At 42.3% G+C, this 21,776-nt stretch overlaps 1 protein-coding gene across 2 annotated transcripts in view; it reads left to right on the forward strand.

Moving 5' to 3' along the window:
- Positions 1-1,466: 1,466 nt before the first annotated feature.
- The window catches only part of OSTN (osteocrin), an 80,510-nt gene continuing 60,200 nt past the window's right edge, over positions 1,467-21,776 (forward strand). The window contains exon 1 of one of the 2 annotated variants that reach the window (XM_039713957.1): positions 1,467-1,582. In XM_039713957.1, coding sequence (XP_039569891.1) covers positions 1,523-1,582 — 60 coding nt within the window. In that variant the 5' untranslated portion in view covers positions 1,467-1,522. Of the gene's footprint in view, positions 1,583-20,176; positions 20,276-21,776 lie in introns of those variants that run through there. The other variant, XM_039713959.1, reaches the window with a different exon arrangement.

Consider the following 21,776-nt stretch of genomic DNA (forward strand, 5'->3'; position numbering starts at 1 on the left):
GGAGCTTTTACTGCTTATTGCACTTAATAATGGATTGGGAATAAAGTTCTGGGGGAAAAGGTTTATCAAGACTGCAATATTGCTTCAGTGGAGACTTCACTTTGAATGTCATAGCAACTCTTCTGAAGTTCTGGGAACATATATTTAAGTGTATTGCAGTGTGTTAATTACTGGCTGTTCTTTGTACCTATATTTTCTTTTGTAATTTCTATGATTTTTTTTAATACAACAGTGGTGAAGCTAATCCTTCAGATTAATACTAAAAAAACCCACCAAAAAACAACAACAACAAAAAAAAACACCAAAGAAACCCCAGCAAACAAAAACACAAAAAACCCCAACTTTTTATCTGGTTTATCCCTTTTTTATGTAAAAATGGCCTGAAAGTTGCATTTGCATCATAGTGAATGGGCTCTCAGAAGGGATGGTACAGAGAAGAAAATAATATAGTTCAATACAAGTTTTATACCAGGCTTACAACAGTTGCAGCATGGGTTACTTTGTGTGCTGACACCTGCACTGGTGTCCAAACCCACCCCAAATCCTCTTTACTTGTCCTTCTGTGTTACTGCTACAGTGCTTCTTTATCCGTGTAAGTGAATCAGTGACAAAGCAGAGGCTCACTTATAACTGAGGATATTAACCTATAGACAGATACACACAAGTACCTGGCACTTGCATGAATCTCTGATCATGTTTGTGAACCAAAGGTGTGAGAAATTAAACCTGATGAGACTGATTTGAAAAAATGCTTTTGAAAGGGAATTTATGCAGGTCCAGGTTCTGGCTGGTTTTCTGATCAGTCTTCCTCCTTGAACGCAGGACTAAAAGGCACTTCCCAAATCCAGTCCCCTGCTGTTGAGACATTCTTAAACTTTTCAATCTCCCTCTTAAAACTAATTAGGTTATTTTCCTTATGTTATTCCCACTGTGAGGCTACCCTGTACTCTGAGCTCTGATGGCTGGACACTTTCTAGTTTCCAGGCTGAATGTATTCATAGTAGGTATAATCCCTTTTGTCCTTGTGCCAAACTCTTGCTCTAGTTTAGACACTTCATCTGCCTCTCCAGTGTTTAGCCTTGATGTCTTTGCAAAGCACTATCACACATTGTCTTTTTCTTTAGGTCAAAGAAGGCAGGTTCTGTTACAGTCTTTCCTAACCTTAGGAACCCACCTCTGAAAATATTCCAGCTGATATTAACCTGTTTCTTGGATGGATGACTAACGTTACTCAGGTTGCTGTGTAGCACACCATAGTTTAGAGAAAAGCTTGGAGAAATCTTTCTCTTTTATATCTTCCTGCTGTATTTTAGGGCAGCCTTTACCTTTCTCATCACTCTCTCACCCCTGTTACTAGTCTTGAAATCACTGTCAGGTGGCAGTGAATACACCTGTGGGCTTTATTGCCTGTAAAATGCACTTAAGTCAAACTGAGTCTTCACTGCTGTTGGGCTCCAGCTTTCCTGTGTTGATATTTCTTGGCACTGTGGAGTTCCACAAGTGTTTAGAATGAAAAAAAAAGATGACTACAAGGTGGAAAAACTGCAAAACACCTTTCTGGGTGTTTCTCACAGCAAGAGTGGTAAGTCAGTGACTAGAGGATGGAATTTATCTGAAAAAGTTGAAGATTTTCTAAAGATAGAAATCTTTCTAAAGATTTCTAGCTAATGGCACTTTTATGTGAGAGGCTTGCTCTTGTGATGCTGGTGCTGCTTTTTACTGTTCAGAATTTCACTCCAATTTCAAATCTGATATTTGTGGCTTTTGCTTTTTCTGGTTTGCCCTGTGTCATTTGATGTGTTATAAACAACAATCAATGCTGTGTCTGGATTTGTGCTATTGTTTTTCTGTTTGTCAGCCATCTGAGAAGCAGTCCTGGAGATTGCACTTGATTACAACCTCAGGTGCAAGGTATGAGGTTTCCCTGAAATGGAAAGGCAAATGGAAAAAGTGCAAATTTTATGAGCACAGAATATGTTTACAGAATTCACTGCTTGCAGAATGTCACTGAGAGTGAGAGGATAAAAACATAATGAGTTTTATGATTCTTGTTTTTTCTTTTGAATGCTTTCATTAATTCTGGATATATTGATCTTTTGTCAGGGAAGGGCATTAATTGCACTTGTTTAGTATCCTATGGGCATGTTCTCTCAGAAGTCATCCCAGGCTCTATTTATTGCCTGTTTCTTGCCCTTTCCTTTGGCTGAAATTTTATCATAAAAGAACCCTGTGATCCTGATCTTAGGGCTGGCTTTTGATGAGCTGATGGGTTCTCCTGAAAACTGCAGGTGAGAATTTGTTACTGTTGCCAATCTGATTGGTTTAAGGAAGAGAAACATGTTCTACTCCTGGGTCTGATGTTGTACGGTTTTATAGTAGCACTTAAATTTCTGAAACTTCAGATCACTCATTTATGGTATACACCTAAGTCAGTCTCTGCATCTTTGTTTCGGTTCCTCATCTGTCAGTTAGGACTGGTGTGTCTGCTTCGATTTCGCATTTCTGTAATAAAAACTGTCCTCATGTAGCCCCTAGCCAAATGAGTTCCTTTGTTCTTGGCTGAGACCAATTTGCTCCAGAAGAGCAAATTAATTGTGAACTGATAATTTTTTGTGACGTTTGGGAATTAATTGGATGGGAGTTTTAATATAAACGATGATGTAGTTATGGAAGTAAAGCCTGTTCTTGGCTGGCCTGAGCAGCATGCTGCTGCTGTCCATGTCCCTCATTCCAGAGGTTCCCACTGCCCTGAGCTGCCATGCTGCAGCTAAGTAACCTTTACACCATAGAAAGTGATTCAGCAGTGCAAACAAAAACCCTGAGGTAGTCCCAGGGTTAAATAACAGATGGCAGAAACAGTTTTTCTTGAGTGTGCTCGGAGTGTTGACCATCGTGGTTTGGGGGAAATTGTTGCTCCTGCAAGAGAAAGAGCTGTGTGCTAAAAAGCCATGTTTTTCTCCATGGTGTTTTCTATTGAACTCAAACTATTTTGCAGGGAGACATGCCAGAAAAGCTTAGCTCACGAGTTTAGTCCAAATTAGGATGAATTTTCATGGGACCAGATGCAAAGCTGAATGGGGCCTCGTGTCTAATCATGCACTGATGTGTGCACCTGCCTGCTTCTAACCTGGCCTGTTCCTGTGTGAACGGTGCTGCCAGCCCAATGTACTGGGCTTCACCTGCTGAACAGTGCTTTTCCTCTTGGCCCTGGCTCAGGAGTTGGCAGTCTGGCTTCTCTCCATCTTGCTTTGGGTGCAGAGCTGGGCACTTTCCATTCTTGGCTGGCAGTTGGGATGTTTGGCAGAGATCTCTGATCTGAGTAAATATGTGTGAGGGCATCTCTTCATTGCAGAGCTGTATGGCATTGCCTTCCCTAATCAATAATGAAAGAAAGATTCTAGGACGTGTGTAAATGTGTTGGAGGTCAGAAGGTGAAGGATGTTGTTGTCATGAGCTGAGAAAGATGTCAGGGTTTTTGTGCATACTTTTCAAAGGCTGAGTTAAAGCAATAAGTCACAGGGGAGATAGCCTAGTAAAACAGCTCTGTCTGTATACACAAAATTTCCAGCTCCTAGTCCGTGCAGGTAGTGTTCGATGAACTGGCGAAGAAAAGGAATTAGTTGGCTGGTAATTCATCTAAAAGATTGGCAGAGGATTTTACAGGCTTATACCAGGGCTGGCTGGAGACAATAATCTCTTTTCTCGAAGAATGCCGAGGTCCTGACGCCCAGCTCGTTGGAATGAAACCTGAATGCTTTTTAATTCTCTGTGAGAGATTTTTTTCTTTCCCCTCTTTGGTTTTTGTTTTTAGGAAGGAACAAAATGTTTCATTGTGATTTTGTCAATTATTTTGATATAATGGATTAAAAGAGTAAATGTCTTCCAAATCCCAAGGCCCTTTAAAAGAATTCCATTCAAAACACATCAGAGCTGCTTTTTTCCCTGAATTTTTGCTGAAATTTATTTTTAACCAAAAGTTTACACACTTCAATGGCAGCGTGACTTCCCCTGTAGGAATGATGTGCAGTGGATAATAACTGCAGACAGGATTTTTTTTGGTCTGGTTATATTTTATGCTATCCTGGAGGAGAAGGGGGTGGGGGGAGGTTTGTATCCATTTGGCAGCCTCATACTGTGCCAAAGCAATGTAAAAAGGCCTTAGAGTGAATAAGAAACAAGAGAAGTATTTGGTTTTTAACTGCTCCTGGATAAGAGAGCAGGATTCATCCATGCCTTACTGTAATTTTGCAATTCCATTGCAAACTGTAATAGTACAGCAGGGAAAGAAAGAAGAGGTTAGTACAGTGCAACCGAGCAGGCTTTGGAGGGGAGATGTTCTTGTGTCTGAATCTCCGGAAGTGACTGGAAGGAACAGAGACTTGAATGGCAGCTATTGAGCTGCCCAGAAGCTCGTGTGGACTCTGTATCATCTCTCCTTTCTCTCTTTCTACTCGGACAGAAATGAGCCCTCTTGCCACCCACAGAGGCTGCAATGACTGGTGTGTCATCCATGGCCAGCACTGAAGCTCAGCAGACTCCTGACATGCACATGGGGACCTTGTTGGCTCTGGTCAGTGTTTGCTGACCTCCCCCTTAGAGAAAAATTGTAGCTTAATTTGAACTGAACTAATTTAATCTGTGATTATCAGCTATTAGCTGTTGGATGTTGTTTTGCAAATACCACACATTTTAAGAGAGTTTTATGTTCAGGGACAGGGCTTGGACCTTTCTGTAATCTCCAGCACCCAGGAGATACAAAATCTACAAGGAAGAGTCTGGGCAAGCACCCTTGGTGCCTTGGGCACAAAGGAGTGGGGGCCCCTGGAAGAATATACTTCACTGGGAATCTGAAAGACCCTACAGTGCTCCATTCTGGGTTGGCTGCCAGCCCACAAAGTGCCCTTCAATAACTTGCTTTTATTGCTTTGTTTATCCTAAACATGTGATGAGGAAGATACTATGATAGATGTTCTTACTGAGGAATACCCCTCTGTAATTGCTGTCAGTTTTATTTCAAGAGTAACACTAATTATAGACTTTATTCTTTCAAAGATGTGATTTGGTACCATGAATTTGGAAGGTTAGCTTATTGCTGAGCATGTTTTGGTTTTCATGCACTCCTGGACGCTGGGATGTTTTATAGAAGGATGTTGCAGGTGGACACTAGAGGGCTTGCTAGCATCTCTTCCTCTGCTCCCACCCAGGCACAGCAAGAAGGTTCAGCTGAGTAAATCAGGAAGCCTTCACTTAGGATCTTACAGCTGGATTTAGGTTTTGAGGATGGGGGAGACTGAGCAACATGGGGGAAAAGAATTATTTTGTGCTGCATTTTCAAAATTCCAATGTCTCCAGGAGGATGATAGCACTTACTCTGCCTTATGACAATGACCTTTTCAGGTGCATTTTCAACCAGATAAAAGTTGCCAGTGGGAGCACTGCGAGCTCAGGCTGTGTTTCAGTTAAATGTCCAGGCAGGCAGAACAATCCCAGGATGAGTTAACTACAGGCATTTCAGCATTTAGTTGTGGGTCATGTTCAGGTTGTCTGTGTAACTTTGCAGTACACAGAGGTGTGAGGGGCAGGCTCTGGATTCAGGTGTTGTGAGTTGCTGTGTAGAAGCCTCCAGCACTCTCCACTGCCCACAGAGAGTCTGCCTTAACAGCCAGCAGTGTGACAGTTCCCATGTGCTTTCCCAGATCCGGGAATAGCTGACCTGTCACAGCACTGTGCTCAAGCTGAACACAGCTCTGTGTGAGTGCCCTCACCTTGAGAGCTCGTGGTGTGTCCAGCCAGATTCATCCTGGCACCACTGTTGAATACTGCTCTGCTTTACCTGCTATTTAGCCTGCAACTCAACAGTGACTGGTTAAAAAACAATTATATCACTGGGTTCCCCTTTAGCTTGTGCTAAGAAACCTTCAATCACAGCACTGGGCAATAAGAGGCAGAAAGGCTCTTATTAATTAATGTGCTGCCTGCAACCAGCCTTGCAGCAATGGGTTAAGCAGCACCATCCCTGTAGATGGTCACTCACCAAACTGTTTTTTGGGTTGACCTGCTAGGATTTCTCCCTCTCCTCCCTCCCCTTCCTCTTCTCTCTCTCTTTCTTTCTCTTTATGCTTTCCCTCAGGTCTCTTGATTTCATGCTGGCTTTCTAAATTGAGGATAAAGTTAATTCAGTGCACAATGCCACAGCTGGAATGAAATATGGCCAGTTGCCTGTGTGGAGGGGAGGGCCCTGTGCTGCCTGGGGGTGGCTTGTTGCATCTCCTAAGGCCACTATGGGCTGTCACTGATTTATTGATAATGCTTCTAGCAATAAAGCAAGAAGTTAACTAATTATGAACATATGGTTCAGCTCACACTCGACTCAGCAGCCACCTTGTTAGCCTGGAGCTGCCTAGGTGTTCAGAAGCAGGAGCGGAGGGAAATTTTGGGTGGAAGGTGTGGTCCAAAGTCCCACTGACAAGCCAGAGGGAGACTTGATTGATCTTAATCTATTCTTTTTGTTAGCAGGCAGCATGCTGCTGTCAGGAACAGCTTGGTAATAACAGATTTGGGGCCTCTAAGTCCTTGTGGTTTTAGCCAGCATGCGACACTCGGTCAGCTCCTTGCATGCTCTGTTCTTAATTGGTCTCAATGGTGGGGTCTGAAATGAGATGGTAGTTCAAGGTGCAACACATGCTGTACCTGAAAGTGCAGCCTGGGAGCTGCTGCACAGATGTCAGCTTTTTACCAGTGGGCTTAGCACTGGGGACCCGGAGGGTCTGTACAGAAAGGGACAAGGGCTCTCTGAGAGGACCCTGCCGACTTTCAGAGCTTAATATGGAATTAATTAGAGGAAAACTTTAGAGAGAAGGAGTGTGACTGGTAGAGGAACAAGGAGGGAGGCGCAAAGAACTTGTTAGGAAGTTAATCAAGGTGGATTGCAATTTTGCCTGCATTGAGTGGTCAGCATGCATAGTCTGGACACAGGAGAGTCTTTAATGGGAATTGATACCAGCCAGAGGGGGGAGGAGGGTGTCTCTTTCGGTCCATCTGTTGGTCTTTCACAAGTGAATTGGTCTATGCCACAGGATTCAAAGCCGTGTAGTTAGAGACTGGTTTTTTGTGGGCGTACATGGTCTGCAGAAAGAGTGAGATTAGTTCTGCCCAAACTTTTAAAACATTTTTAGGGTTCTTAGACTTCACTTAACTGCAAATGCTGCCTGTAGAAAGAAGACAGTTTTAGTAACAGGCATCAAAAAGAACTCCAGGGATTAGTGTTTTGACACAGCCAACAAACAGATCATTTAATGACTACCTAGACAAAGCAAAGGTGGGTGGAGGGGGCTCTCTGTGTGCTGGAGTGCATTAGCAAGACCACAGTCAGACCACAAGCAGGCTGAGGGAGATGGTTGGTAACCCGTACTAGGCACTGGTGAAACTGCATATGAGGCACTGCATCTGGTTTTGGTCTTCACAATGCAAGCAAGTTGTTGTCAAACTGGAAAATCAAAGGAGGAGGGCCAATAAGCTGGTCAGGAGGCTGGAGAATGTGAGGGTGAGGGAGCTGGGCTTGCTTAGCTTGGACAAGAGGGAAAAATGAATCTGATGGCAGTTTTCTGCTGCTGTGGGGGTATATAGAGAAGACAGAGACCAACTCAGACATGCACAGAGAAAGCATTCAAAAACTGGGAGAAGTTATATTTCAATTAGGTATGAGAGGAAGGGAAAAAAAAGAAAGAAAACCCAGACATGATAAGCTAGAGAGGTCATGAAATCATAATTTCTGTGTTTTTTAATAAAAAAAAACCCTTGCCTGGGCCAAGTGCTGAGCAATGTGATCTAAATTTGGAAAGAACTCTTCATTTTCCTATGATCAGGCTGCAGCTGGAGCACAGCCCAGGGCCTGGGACAGAGGCACATGGCTCATGTTCTGTTGGGTGCTGCTGTGCTGGCTGGTTTGTGGCTCTGGTGTCACGCCACAATGTTCATGGCAATTATCATTGTTGCCTCTATAATGGAATGAATTAGGGCAGTTAATTAATGGGTAAAGTTGATCTGTACACAATAATTTGGAATATAATTCACCCAGACAAAGCAATAGCTTTTCTTAGCAGAGGCTGTCTTTTCAGCTGTGATTAGCTGGTTAGAGCTGAAACTATTTTTGAGGCTAAATAAGTGCCTGTCCTTCATCTATTTCTTATCTCCTGTGAGAGGATGCTGCAGCTGAGTTGAAGACCAGAATGTGAGCGGTCCCTGTGAGATTTCATATTGCTGCTGAAGATGGTTTGAGTTCACCTGGTTAAGCTACACTGCTGCAGGTTGGAAGCACTGATGTCACTTGTACTACAGGTACAGGCTATTGACATGTTCCTCTCTAGTCAGCTGTCATCTAGAGGAGGTGGAGGGGTAAATTCTCAGGCTATTAAATATACTCTTACAGAATATTTCTGGCCATAACCTTGCTTTGTGTTTGCCTGTGAGGACCTTCCCTGGCTGAAATCTTTGCCTGCTGTGTAACCAAACAGGAATAGTTACATTAAAGATAAGCACAGAGATGAAATATTCAGCCTTAAATTCTCAATAAATTCTTACTTGTATTACTCTAATAGTGTGAGAGGGGGAAATCTGAAGGAATGGGCTCTTAATCCCAGCATAACACTTTATAAGCATGTCTGCATGGTGCAAAAAACCTTTGGAGGAAAGAAGAACCAGGATTTGGTGCTTCCCTATCTCTCTTGGGATCATCTCTGCTGTGTTTCTTACCCAGAAATGCAATATATTACAGTGGAGACCTTCTTGAGGTAGTGTTGTCATTCCTCACTGCAAAAACCAGCCACTGCCTTGGTTTATAGCAAGTAGAGATTATTTAAAAAGATGAGACTGTGGTTATGAAAAATTAAACTGAATTTGGCTCAGATTTGAAACTGGCTGGATCAGTTTGTGGTTTTTTACCTAACTCAAAAAGATAGCTGGGGGTGAAAATGAGGATGCAGATCATAATCCCAAAAATACAGTAAATACTCAGAAACATGTGAATTTGAAGTCTAATTTCAGACTTGCTGCAAGGGAGATCTCCTAGCTGGAGCAGGAGAAGCTTTCCTGACTGAAGTTGGAAGTTGTTGTGCCAAGGCAGACCTGTAACTTAATAGAAGCAGTTATTTGCTTTACCTGTTGCCAAGTGGAAGTTGGGTAGCAATGATCATAGTTTTCTGGGCACCTTTTTTCTCTGGAGTTGGCCAGAGGGGGGGAAAAATCTAAGCAGAACTCACAGTGCCAATGAATGAGACCAACACATACAGATCAAAGGCAGAGGCATTCTGCAGTGAGTCCCTGCAAACTGAAAACCTCTGTTCTCTGCAAGGAACATCATGTTCCTGCTCGAGTGTGTGGAGCTCCTTTGCTGTGTGTTGGTAAAATGACTCGTTCCTTCGTGCAGGAATTGCAACACCTGTGGGTTTATACTCAAAAGCTTATTTCTTTGTCAGAGACACCTTGGCATCACTCTGGATGAACTTCCCCATATAGAATTCAGTGATTTTTTCCTCATCTACTAATTTCTTTTGGCTTCGCAGCTGCAGCTGAGCCCTGAGTCCTGATGCTGCTGTTTGAGTTTGGTTGCTGCTCCCTTTCCCGCCGGATGCAGCTGCAGCCATTGGGGTGACTTGCATCCCGCTGCACGCAATATGCCCAATCTTTACCCTACAAAAGTATTGTTTAAAGGGCTCGGAACGTTTTGAACAAACTGGCCTGGCAGGGGGACTTTCAGCTTCCTCTCCTTTATGGGCACAGCAGCCTGTGTTTGTAAACAGAGCCTTAGAGGGGTAGAGGGAGGCACTGGAGGACTGTCAGCTGGTTAATTGGATGTCAGCTCCCTGCCGGGGACCGGGCTAATGAGTCATCCTGCAGAACGAGAATGGCCTTGGGAGAAAGGCAAGGAATTGGTCAGCAATAATCACATCCACAGAGGAGCCCAGAGCCCACCTGTTGGGATGAAGGCAGAACAGCATTTGGGGACACAGGGCTTCCCTGTTTGGATTTTGTTAAACAGAGATTAAGCAGGCTCTGAATTTGTAAAGTTGAGATATTATTGTTGGAGCATGTGTTAAACAAGTGCTCGTGTGCATGGGCAGTGATCTAATATGCAATATAAACACTTTCAGCTTATAGGTTTTGGTGGCCTTTGTTTTTAGAAAAATACTAAAGGAAAGAAATAAAAATTATGTGTTAATGAGGAGTTTAATGCAGGAAATGTTGAGATAATCATAAAAGGAACTTCAAATTAGGAAGTTAATTTTTTTCTTTTGAAAACATAGTCAAAGATCCTTTTTGCTGAAAAGTGTCTTCTAAAACAGTGGATTTTTTTTTATCATGAGAGCCTATTGTTAAAAAAGTTAAGTTTTTTGAAGTTAGTATTGTGTACATAAGTTCACTTTATTCCAAAGAACATTTTAATTTGAAAATATTTATCAGTGTAGTTACATGAATAAATAGAGGGATTTTATATCTCTTTCAAGAGAGGAAACACTAATCAGAACGATTGGATATTGGTATTAAGTCCTAAAAGAAGGGGGTGTGTTCCCACTTAAAAGCATTTTTCCCAAAGAAAAAGCTAATAAGAGACAAATGGGTAGACACAAAGAAAGGTAATATAAAGGTTAAAAGAATTCTTAAAAAGATGGCTGTAAGAAATTCTGGTAAGTCAGTATGTCTCTCTGTATGCTCTGAAATGAGCTGCCCTTTAGCTGAGCTGTGTCTGATGTCTGATGGGTGTTTGCCTGGCCCGTTATTGAAAACAGAGAAGAATGAAAGATTCCTTGCCAACCAAATCCAGAATGCCACTGTTCTTACTGCAGAGATTTTCCTTGATATTGAATTTGTGGTAACTTAAGTTCATTGCTTTGTGTCCTGCGCTCCTTGAGCATAAAATAAATTCACTTGCCTCTTTCAGCAGCATTTCCTATATTTGATACCTTTCTTAAATCTTCTTCAGATGAAACACCACATTTTATTCTTCTTTCACAGTATCCAAATCACTAATTGTTCTAGTGTCTATTTGCTATTTATTATTTGCTGAACAACCAAGAGAAGATGGGGGGTGGATGAGAAGTAAGAGTGAACCCTGCTGCAAAGAGAGTTTGTTACCCAGGAGAACTTTTGTAGGTAGGAGCCACCTGCTAATTGGAGTGTCAGGGGAATGGAGTCAGTGCTGGATATGTGCTGCAGCCACAGTTGTCATCTTGCAGTCTGAGCACATCTCAGCTGTGAGTGGCTCACCCTCATAAGCACTGAGCTCCCTGATCCTCGTGCAGCTCATGGCAGTAGCACCAGGAAGACCTGAACGCATCAGTGCCCCCGAGTCATTCAAAAATGGACATTCATGGGGCAGACAGCCAGCAGAGTAAAGGAGGAATTGGCTTCCATCCCAATTTATGCAGTATTCTGGTTTTTATCAGGGCTTCTCTGAGGTTTTCTTTATAGACAAAAAAGCAAATGGACAAAGCAGTGTTTCCCTTGATCTGCATTCACCTGTAGAGTCCAGACCTGGTCTGAAATAGTTGAGGAAAAAATTCATTTAGTTTCTAAAATTGCTTAAATATTGCATAGTGGCTGGAACTGGGGCTTTCATGGATAGGGAAACTTTTCTTTTGAAGGCTGTGGATTCCTTACTAGTGGTGACATTCACAGGAGCTCCTGTTTGCCCTGGACTCCCACTTATGCCTTCTAGAAGGGTGGCTATTTTGGAGATAAAAACAACCCAAAAATCCAAAAAAACAACTTGCAAAGAGCTGTAGGGATAGTGTGGTTCCAGTTACCCAAGGGAAGATAAAGTGCTGTGTCACCTCCTTCCACACGGACAGCATGGTGTATTTACCTGGCTGCTGCTTATGCTAGATCTGATCTGTGGCCTAAAATCAAAAGGCTGTCAATCCTGCACCAAATTAAAACAGAATCATGAGAATTAACATGCTTTATAAATGCAGGTTAAGCACACTATAAGCACATTGTAATTATAGTCAGCTGCCTGACTACTGCAACCCAGTAGCACTGGGCTTAGGAACTGACTATACAATTAATAGGAGCTTATATTAAAGGCATTAGTAGAGTTACAAAAGCTTTGTAACAAGAGTGTGACCCAGCCTTGGACAGAGACAATGAGGGTTTGTGTTCTATAATTAGCACACATAAAACCTCCCCATTAACTTGGCAGTTTTCGATTTGCCTTTTAAAGAACTGAGCAGTGCAAAGCACCCTCAGCCCATCAGAGATGGGAGCTGTGCAGGCAGTATGGAGGTATTTGGGATCTCAGTGTTGTCTTTCTTTGGTCAGTAACAGCTGGTCAGCTGAGATACCTGATGAAATAACTTCTACACAAGGTAGAACTCTGCCCCCACACTGCCTGAGTGCCAGGACCAGCAGGCAGCTGCTACCAGTCCTCTGAAGAGATGAACCCCCTTTTCTCTTCCTTGCTCACCTGAAACAAGTGGTTCTTAGTGCAGAGAAGTACTTTGACCTGTTGCAGGGCCTGATAGTTAAAGGAGAGAAGCAAATGCAGGAGGGAAGGATTTTTTTCCATGTATGGACTAAAGTATTGGAAGAAATCTCACTTTGAATTCAAGACCAATATGTTAGTGTTTGTGGTCTGTGACAGCTGGAATCTTTGAGGTCACACTGCGGGTCTAGGATAGAACTAGAGAAGGATTGTGGGAATTAAAAGTAACAAGCTAGAGAGGTGTTTGTAGGAACAAACTTATGTGGAATATCTGAACCTGAAGAAAGGCAGAAAAGCAGAACTTGAAAACTAATGAAAAAAACCCGTTGAGGCAAAGAATATTCAGCAGCAGTTTATTTGCTTTGAATGCCATATGCATCTTGAAATTCAGATGATGCTTAACACAGAGTCTTTTTGGGTAATTATCTGTGTGACCAAGGTAGAGTCTGATGGTTAAGGAAGAGGAAAAGGATTAGTCTTCAGCTTATGTGCAATTGTGCTAATTAGCTCCACAGGTACTCTGCTTAGGAGACTTGCATCCCCAGTGCTGCTGATCTTTGGGACAGGGCTGGCAGTGTGTGCAGACCCGTGGCAGTGAAGGACATGGGGTTGCCCTGCAGTTGCTGAGGTTCTAGAGATGCTCAGACCAACTCCATTCATCCACTAAAGACTGAGTTCTTCTTGCATGTTTCTCTAGGAGACTGTGATAAGATTCTTTCACTAAGCAGGACTTCCCCTCTTAAGAGAGGAGAGTTGGCTGAGATCAATGCATGACAGGGTCTTTCTGTGCCGGGACAAGCACTTCTGAAACTTGGTGGGCAGGTACAGAGATGATCCAGAGGGTAGCATGCAGTGCTTCTGCCCAGCTATTGGCTCTCCATTCCTCTATTGCTGGATGTAAAATACTGTCAATTTCTGACTAAAGGTCATGGGAGAACCTCTTAAGATTTTTTTCACACTTAGGTTGACCTGTTATTCCCTTTAAGGTTTGGTTTACATCTAATACCCCTCCAAAGCTCATGTGTATTCCCAAGAGAAACTCCTCTCTGTCATTTTTGCTGTCATCCTACAGTTTTGAGGACAGGTATTAATCTAGGGAAATGTAATTTCTGTTAAAACTTCCCTGATGCCTTACTTTGTACATAGACATAAATAGCATTCTAGTGCTTACCTGAGGCAAGGTGCAGCCTATCTTCTTTTTCACTCACTTTTCAACATTTTGCTACTTTCAGAAAAATTTTGTTTCCAAGTGGTATCAAAGAATATCAGTCATTGCATAAAAATAATTTCCTATTGCTTGCTTTCTTTTAACTATGCAGTCTGTGCTGGGGCTTTTTATAAAGCACACATTGCTGGTGGGCCCTGGCTTTCCTGCAGTGCCCTAATATGTAATACAAATGACATCTGTCATGTTTGATTTGTTCTGGTGCTTACGTTTGGGGAAGAATAGCTCTCACTTGTCACGGGAAGTTTTGGGTCTCTCCCTCTGAGTTGAACTGCCTCGCAATTTGTTATGGTCAGTAAAGAGGGCTGCTCTTTGCTGAGGCTAAAATAAAGTCCTGCTTGTGCACTGATCAGTAGTAGTAAGTACAAAGACAATGCTTCTAGAAGTTCTTGAACTTGAAATGCCTCACAAGTTGATGAGTATATGGCTGAAGCAGTGCCCTGCTCTTTCATTCTTTCCTAGACAACCTCTGCTAGCCACAGCAGAAGACAGGTGTAGAGCTAAATGGTCCATTGGTGCTGTTAAATCTACATTTTCACAAAGATTATTTGATCATCTTTTACCCCTTCTCCTCAAAATGAGGCCAGATTGCCCAGCTGTGTGGTGTTGTGTTGCTTAAACTGTCCACTATGTACTATTTCTTATCCTAAAGTTGGCAATAGCTGGAGGGTTAATGTTATCTGGGGTTCTGCCAGTGATGAGTGAAAAAAGATGGTTGAAAATAAAGTGCTCCAGCCTAGACAATTTTTTGCTGTCTTATTGTTGTCTTGAATGCTGAAAAAGCTTAGAGCATCAAAATTCTTATTGAGTGACTTATTTTAAAATGAAATTTAGAAATTAATAAGATTTCCTGCTTCTTTTGGTCTAACCTGCAGACCTCCTCCACGTTGCCTCAGGCTGTGTCTGTTGGTGTCTCCTGGTTCTTGGTTTTCTGTCATGTTGCTCCCTGCCTGGTGTCACAGTCTGTACTTGGGGTGCAAAGGCTTTGTCCTGTGCTGCTCTTACAACCTGAGACTTGCCTCTTGATTTTTTCCCTTTAGAAAAAAAATCTTTCCTTGCCTGAACCTTTCAATTTCTGCTAATTCTGTCCTTCATTCTTTAGTGTTGACATGATGAATAATTTTATAAAGCTGTGTGGCAGATGGTTTGCATGAAACATAAGCAAATAACTTATTCTCCTTTGCTTAGAATGGTAGGGGAAGCAATGTTTGTCTAGCTACACTCTGGTGTGCCTGCACTTTTTCTCTGAGCAGAGTTTATGTTTTTAACATGCATGTACGGACACAGGAGCATACACCCAATCTGCTTTATCACACCCTTGTGTGCACTCCTGTTGTGTGCCCTGAGTCCAGATAGATTTCATACACACAGCCTGACCGTCTGATCATTGCTATTATGCTTCAGAGTATGTTTTCAGAAATAATTTCCTGCCACATTCCTGACTGTATTTGTAGGCTGGGTTTATCCTGTTCCCTGCTGCTCCATGATCTGCCCCTAGGTTACTAACAACCCCAACAGACAGCCTGGCTCATGCGACCTGCTGCTTAGACACAGATTAACTCCCCACCAGCCATATGGGCTACCAACTTCACAAATTCCTCTCCTTTTGCTTTCTGCTCTCTGTAAAGTTAATGGACAGTTTGCTGGTAAAGAAAACGTAAAACAAAACTGCAAACCTGTGACCTAATCACCTGGGTTTAACACAACTGGCCCCTCCATCTGCCTTTACACTGAGATCTGTGCATATAAAAGAGAATCTAGCTCTGTGCAGGATGCAAGTTCATCCTGGTGACTTTCCCTTATGGCACAGGTACTTGCTTGCAATACAATGGAATTAGACATAGGCACTGTGCATATATTGCACACATATAACCATATATAATTGTGTGTTCTTAAAAATATCCCATTGTTTTGGTGGGCTTTAGTTAGTAATGGCTCTTGTGGTCATTTCCTAAATGTTTTTAGACTGGCAGACCACATTTCAAGGTGATTTCTCCACTGACTTTGCAAGATATGTATTTGGGGAGGGAATGCATGAAGGGCCAGAAACACAGAGATTGTATCAGAAAGCCAAACCCTTCAATGCCAAGTGCTGACTTGAGGATGGCCTTTCTAAACATTATTTCCTGCCTGGGTCTTAGATGTAGGGTGCCAGGATGCTCAGGAATTACTGGGTAGAGTCTTGGAAGTGCTCAAAGCCAACATTAGCAACTGTCAGTGGTGGGCTCTGCCCCAGCCCTGTGCCTGGACCTGTTGTGCCTGTGGCTCCTGTCCAGACTGTCCTGAACAGCTCTGCTTGGGGCTTCTTGCCACCTGGGACAGACAAGGACATCCAAAAGAGATGGTAGCATTAGTCTGTGCTCTGGAAAACATGCTGCCCATCTGAGATGCAAGTGGAACTGCCTTAAGCCACCTCAGGTAATCATTAGTCTTGAAATACACTGCTGTCACTGAGGCTCTCTTAAATATAAGACTTGGGTTACAGGCATGCTGCATCCAGTAACTTGTGAATTACATTTTATATCAGTAGTTTGTACCATTCCTTTATCTGCAGTGTGTGTGTTCATGTGCAGGTAACCTCATCCTTATAAATATGTCAGATTATCATCTTTATAGCTGTTGCTTGGATATTTGGTTTTTGCTGAAAGTTGGATCCTTAATTTAAACCTGGAGTTAAGACTTGCTTTGCATCTTAGATTGCAAGCATTACCTTATACAGACTTTACATTTCTTTGCTAAAGGACTAAATGTTTGTGGAAAGAGGAGGACTTCAGGTAGCCCAATGAATGATATGATTGGTGAAAGTGTTGTCACAGTTCCAGCAGTGCTGTATTTGCAAATGTGTGATTTCCTAAATGCTTCTGGAAGGGCTCATTCTTTGAATATTTTGGCAAAAAAAGGAATGTAAAGGTTTAAGAAGAATCAAATGAAAAATACAATATAATATAAACTTTAAAATGGAAATAAATTTTCTTCAATATTCTGAGACTTAATTAGGAAATATGGATATTTTTAGTCGCTTTGACTTTTCCATGTGTATTGTCATAGAAATTCAAAGATAACTTATTGGACCTGATCCAACCCTTTACAAGCTCATCCCTCCTCAAAAATAAAAGGTTTGCTAATGATTTTTGGGTTCTCCAAATTTTTCTGTCTTTGGAAAGAAGGAACAAACAGGCCTTCTCAAATTAAAAAGGAACGAAGTATGACCTCTCCAGTGACAGAATGGAAATTGCTATAGAATAAAAGAAAAGAAAGACACTCAAGGTAGTTCTTATTTTCCAAATGATTGGGAGGGGTTAATAAAGAAGACTTCTTTTATTTGTTTTTAGAAAGAAAAGTTCCTTTCCAAATATCCCAGCTTATGATTACCTTTTTGCTTTCATACTGAGCATCTCTAGAGGCAGGTATCATGTGTGAAAAATACTGAAAAAAATTTGGTAGTTCCACATTAGATGGTACATTTGACTTGTCTGATGCTTTGGTTCCTCCCTGGAGCCATAATTGCTACTTCAGAAACAGAACATAATGTAACATTGAAGCCAGAATCCATGCTTTCAAACAAATGGGATTTAGAAGCGATTTTTGACATGTGCTGATTATTCTGAAGGAGTATATGCAATTTTATATGGTGTGTTTTGTAAATGGAATTGCCTTTAATTTATCTGTTCAATCAGAGGCAAGTCTTTCTCCTGGTTTTGTTCAAATTGGTAACAGAGAAAGGAGATGAAAGTGGTGAGCTGGTTTCCATGTAGATTCATTAACTGATTCTGCTGGAAGTGTTACCTCAAGACAGGTAGAGCTATTCCTTGTTACTGGGGTGCTGGGGAGCTAAATATCTGGGAAAATCCATCCTCACCTGCAGGGTCTGTGACCACAATATGTCATTCTTTGCAGCTGGGTGTATTTAACTGTGTGACTGACCACAAGGATCCTGGCTTTTCTCCCCTGAGCTTAATGGTGAAAATCCCTCACTTTCATCTCAAAACCAGATTAAAGATTTGTGTTATTTGAAACGGCTGGGACTGTCCTTTGACCTCCCTATTTTGGGCCCAATGGCTCTCACCCCCTTGGATCTGTTCTGGCTGTCTGAGGACACGGGGTAGAGGCAGGCCTGAGGGCAAGGCAGGTTGCAAAAGAGGAGTTACAAGGGTTTCTTTGGGATTTCAGGATTCTAATTTAATTCTAAGGTTTGAAATACCCCTTTAGCAATGAGGGAAGTCTAAGGTGCCAGCCCGTGGTGTGGCTCTGCAGCCAGAGCAGAGCACCCGGAGCTGGCCAGGAGCAGCAATTCCTTTGGTTATTCCCAGCACGGGGTTGTTGCTGTTTGTGTGCTCTGCAGGGTTTATGTGCACCCTTAGCTGACTGATGGCAGGCTCAGAGCAGTAGACACCATGTACAGTTTTAAGGTCCTTGCCTCTCTGGTATTACCCATTCAGCTTGAGTCCTCTGTCCCATCCTTGTGTAATGAAAATTTCTCAGCAGGGTGGTGATTTGTGCTGTGGCCCCAGGTTCTTGGGAGGAGGGGTAAAGGGGGAGGAAGAGATTTCTATATCAGCAAATACCTTGGAGGTGGATGCAGGATATTTAGGGAGCACGTGCAAGCCGCCATGTGAGCAACAGGGAACCAAAGTCTTAATGAAAGCCTTTGACAGGAGGGCAGGACTGGCTGCCGTGGTCGCTGGCGCTGAGCTCTGGTGCAGACGCCAGCCAGGCCCTGCTGACATAATCCTCTTAGGAAAGAAAGAGTGGAAACCGTTTCCATTTGCTCCATGTTCTGTTGGGATGCAGTGTTTGCAGTGTCCAAGTTTTCTTGTTTCTCCCTGTCCTCTGTCTCTGAGGCACAGCAGGACATCTCAGGAAAGGAGAAGCACTACAAGTCATACCCCTTCTCAAGTGGACCTGGATGGATTTGGGATGGAAAGCCATCAATAGGTCTGCCTTCCATAAATCACTTTGGGCATGGACTGGCATTCCTTCAGCCTGCACTGCTGCCTCTGTACATCTCTGCTTTATTCCTGCTGTCTTTCTTCTCCAATGCTAAACCACATTGTTTTTCTCTTGATGTGGTTGCCTCCTTAAAGATCTCGTGTAGAGTCACTCTGCTTTCCACAAGCCGTCTTCTAAAATGTTGATTATGGTTTTCTACCTCTTGAGACTAAACAGATGAAGAGATCAATATTCCAGGATACTTCATTTCTGGTACCAAAATTCCAAATCCAACCACCTGTTTTTTATTGTAGGGAACAAAACTCTGATGTAGGTCTGAATTTTGCTAATCACAATCTGAAACAAATCTTCTTCACTTTTTTAAATAAGGAATTACAAAACTAGATTTGCCACCATGTCTGGAGAGCCTGAGCAGATTTTCTCTCTAACCACTATGAAACAGACCTGGAGTGATGTTTGGTGCCTCAATACTCTCTAGAAGGAAAGTGTAATACCCCAAACCCATGGGTAAGGGTCTGCCATCCTCAGTCTAAAAGGACAGATCTCTGCATGTTCAGAGAAAGAATCAAACCTTTACACCCTGTTCTTGCTTCCATTCATGATTTTTATTTTGATCTTTTAAATGTTTTTCCCAGTCTTTGACATTTTGTAGCATTGAATTAAGAGATTTTTTACACACCTAACATCTGTGGTGCACTGTCTTCTTGCCATTCTGGGAGAAGCTGGTCTTAGTCATGGGGGTTTTGGTCTTTGTACTGGCCAGGTCAGGTACAGGAGCAGCATGTTTATTTCAATATTAAGCTGTCAGCAGTTTATACCAATATATTGTAAGGAAAAAGAGGTTCCTGAACATTATTAAGTCTTTAGTTTGGGATTAGGAGGTTTTAAGACAGATTTAATTAAACAGAGCAGGGACACCTTTATGAACCTGAAGTTGGGGTTAATTCGCTCCCCTAGTGCTCTATTTCTTGATTACACAAAGATGAAACAAATTCCATGTCCTACCTGGGGAGCCTTGGAGGGGAATATGAAGTTTCATCTGCAGACAGTTCAGTGCCCTGTCAGTGAGGCCATGATTAATAACCATGTCAGGGGACTCAGGGCTGGAAAGAAATGAGCTGGAGCCACATCTGACAGTGAGCCAGTGCACACTGGGAGCTTTCATTGAGATTGGGGTGCTGGCTCCATGGACCTGATAAAAGAGGCTCTTCAGGGCTGCAGCAAGATGGGGGAAGAGGAAAGTGGGATCCAGAAGTTGTCAGGAGGTCATTATTAATGGAACCAGAGACAGACAGATTTAAATAAGCACCTTTGTCCTTGGCATCTCTTGGACTGTGATGAGCTTCTTTTCAGTGAAGCTTGCAACGGGTCAGATGTAATTGGAGCTCACCCCAACTGCCACCACCACGGTAACCAAGCACAAACAAATCCTTTGCAGAGCTGTCTTGAGCTTCTGATGGTTTTTCACTAGATGCTTCCCACTTTTGCTTATTTCTGGCCCCCATATCTCAGTGTTAAAGTGGCGCAAGATTTGCAGAGGAGAACACTGTGACAGTCTGTTTTACACCTGCAGAGCTTTTCATCTTTAAACCTCTATTCATACAGGCATGGACCCGACATTGGTGAGTTTCATGCTAGATGCATAATAAAAAAAAAATTAGGCATGAGTGTGTTTTGTTAGGAGAAATGAATGAATGAGATATTTGGGGATATTGCAATGAATTTTGTTTTGTAGAATCAAGTGTTTGCAGAACTTGAAACATAAAAGGGATCACCTTGCCTTTGACACCATATTGCTCTGTCAGTTCTTTTAGTTCTTTCTACACTGGGGTTTTGTATGTGGTTAAAACATCCTCTCCCAAAAGGCACCTGCCCTGATTTTGAAGCACTAGATGACAGTGTCACTGTGTGAGGGACAGTGCCATTGTGTGGGAAACAGTTCCAGTGTTTAACTGCTGGCATTATTTGAAGTCTTCCCCTTCTTTCCATTGTGAGTAGTGGCTTCCAACTATTGAATGAAAGATCCTTTAATGTACCTGAAACTGGAAGCATGCTCACATGTGGCTCTTGGTCTCATGCTACTCTTCACTTTTGCTGGACTGAACAGACAAAAAAGATGTTTCTCAACCCAAATACACCACAAGTGTTGGACAAGACCACGGAAAAGCTGGTTCCCTGTTCTGTAGTTTCATTCCTCTATCTGAAATGTACAGCTATCAGTTCTCTTTAATTTAAAAAATAGCTTCAAATCCTTAATTTTTTTGTGTGATCTGAAAACAGATGAACCTGCAAACCATGTTGCTGTGTCCTTTGCAGTTACTTTCTCATTTCTTATTCCAAGCATCTGAATCAATTTGATGGGAGTTCCTGCTGTGGGCAATCACAGCTGAACACTGTCAAGGATGCAAATGAAGTCCAGATTTTTAAAACGTTATTTCAGAAGTCCTGTGCAGTTAATGCACTAAAAGCCTAACAGTTTTTTTGTTTGTTTGTTTGATTTTTTTTTTTTTTATTTCAGTCATGTCACTTTTTACACGGAGTATTTGGGGAAAATTTACAGTCAGGAAACAGTCAGGATTTGGCTGTGTCTAGTATTCTGAATGCATCTTGGTGCAGACTTGATTTTCTCACTGGTCTTTTTTAATTGTTTTGTACTGTTTCTGGAATGCCAAACAACGGTGTTGTAGCACTGTTGACATGCAGATCTGGACTCAGGCCCTGCAGACAGTTAAGGAAGGGCAATAATGCCACCTTATGTCCTGATTTGTCACTGCCGGGCCAAGTACTTGGTTCAAGTCAAACAAGTTCTGGGCAAGGAACGCTGTGTGCTGAGGCACCCCTGGAGTTCTTGCCACTAGGCCAGAAAGGTACTGACCTGAATCTGAAATGACTGGTGTTTTGGTAGAGAATTGACTCCTACTTCACATGAGTTTGGGAGCATGAAAGTGTGGGAGAAATAAAGACAATTTAGCCCCAAAGTGCTAACATCAAAATCTGTGAACATAATGCTGCAAGCTTTCAAACCTATAAATATTTACATTAAATTCTTCCTGAGCTTTTAATTTGCACCACTAATTTAAAGGATTTTGTAGATAAATGACACTAAAAGTGGAACTGCATTGG

This window comes from Passer montanus, unplaced genomic scaffold (assembly GCF_014805655.1).
Source record: "Passer montanus isolate IOZ18808 unplaced genomic scaffold, ASM1480565v1 scaffold29, whole genome shotgun sequence".
NCBI lineage: Eukaryota > Metazoa > Chordata > Aves > Passeriformes > Passeridae > Passer > Passer montanus.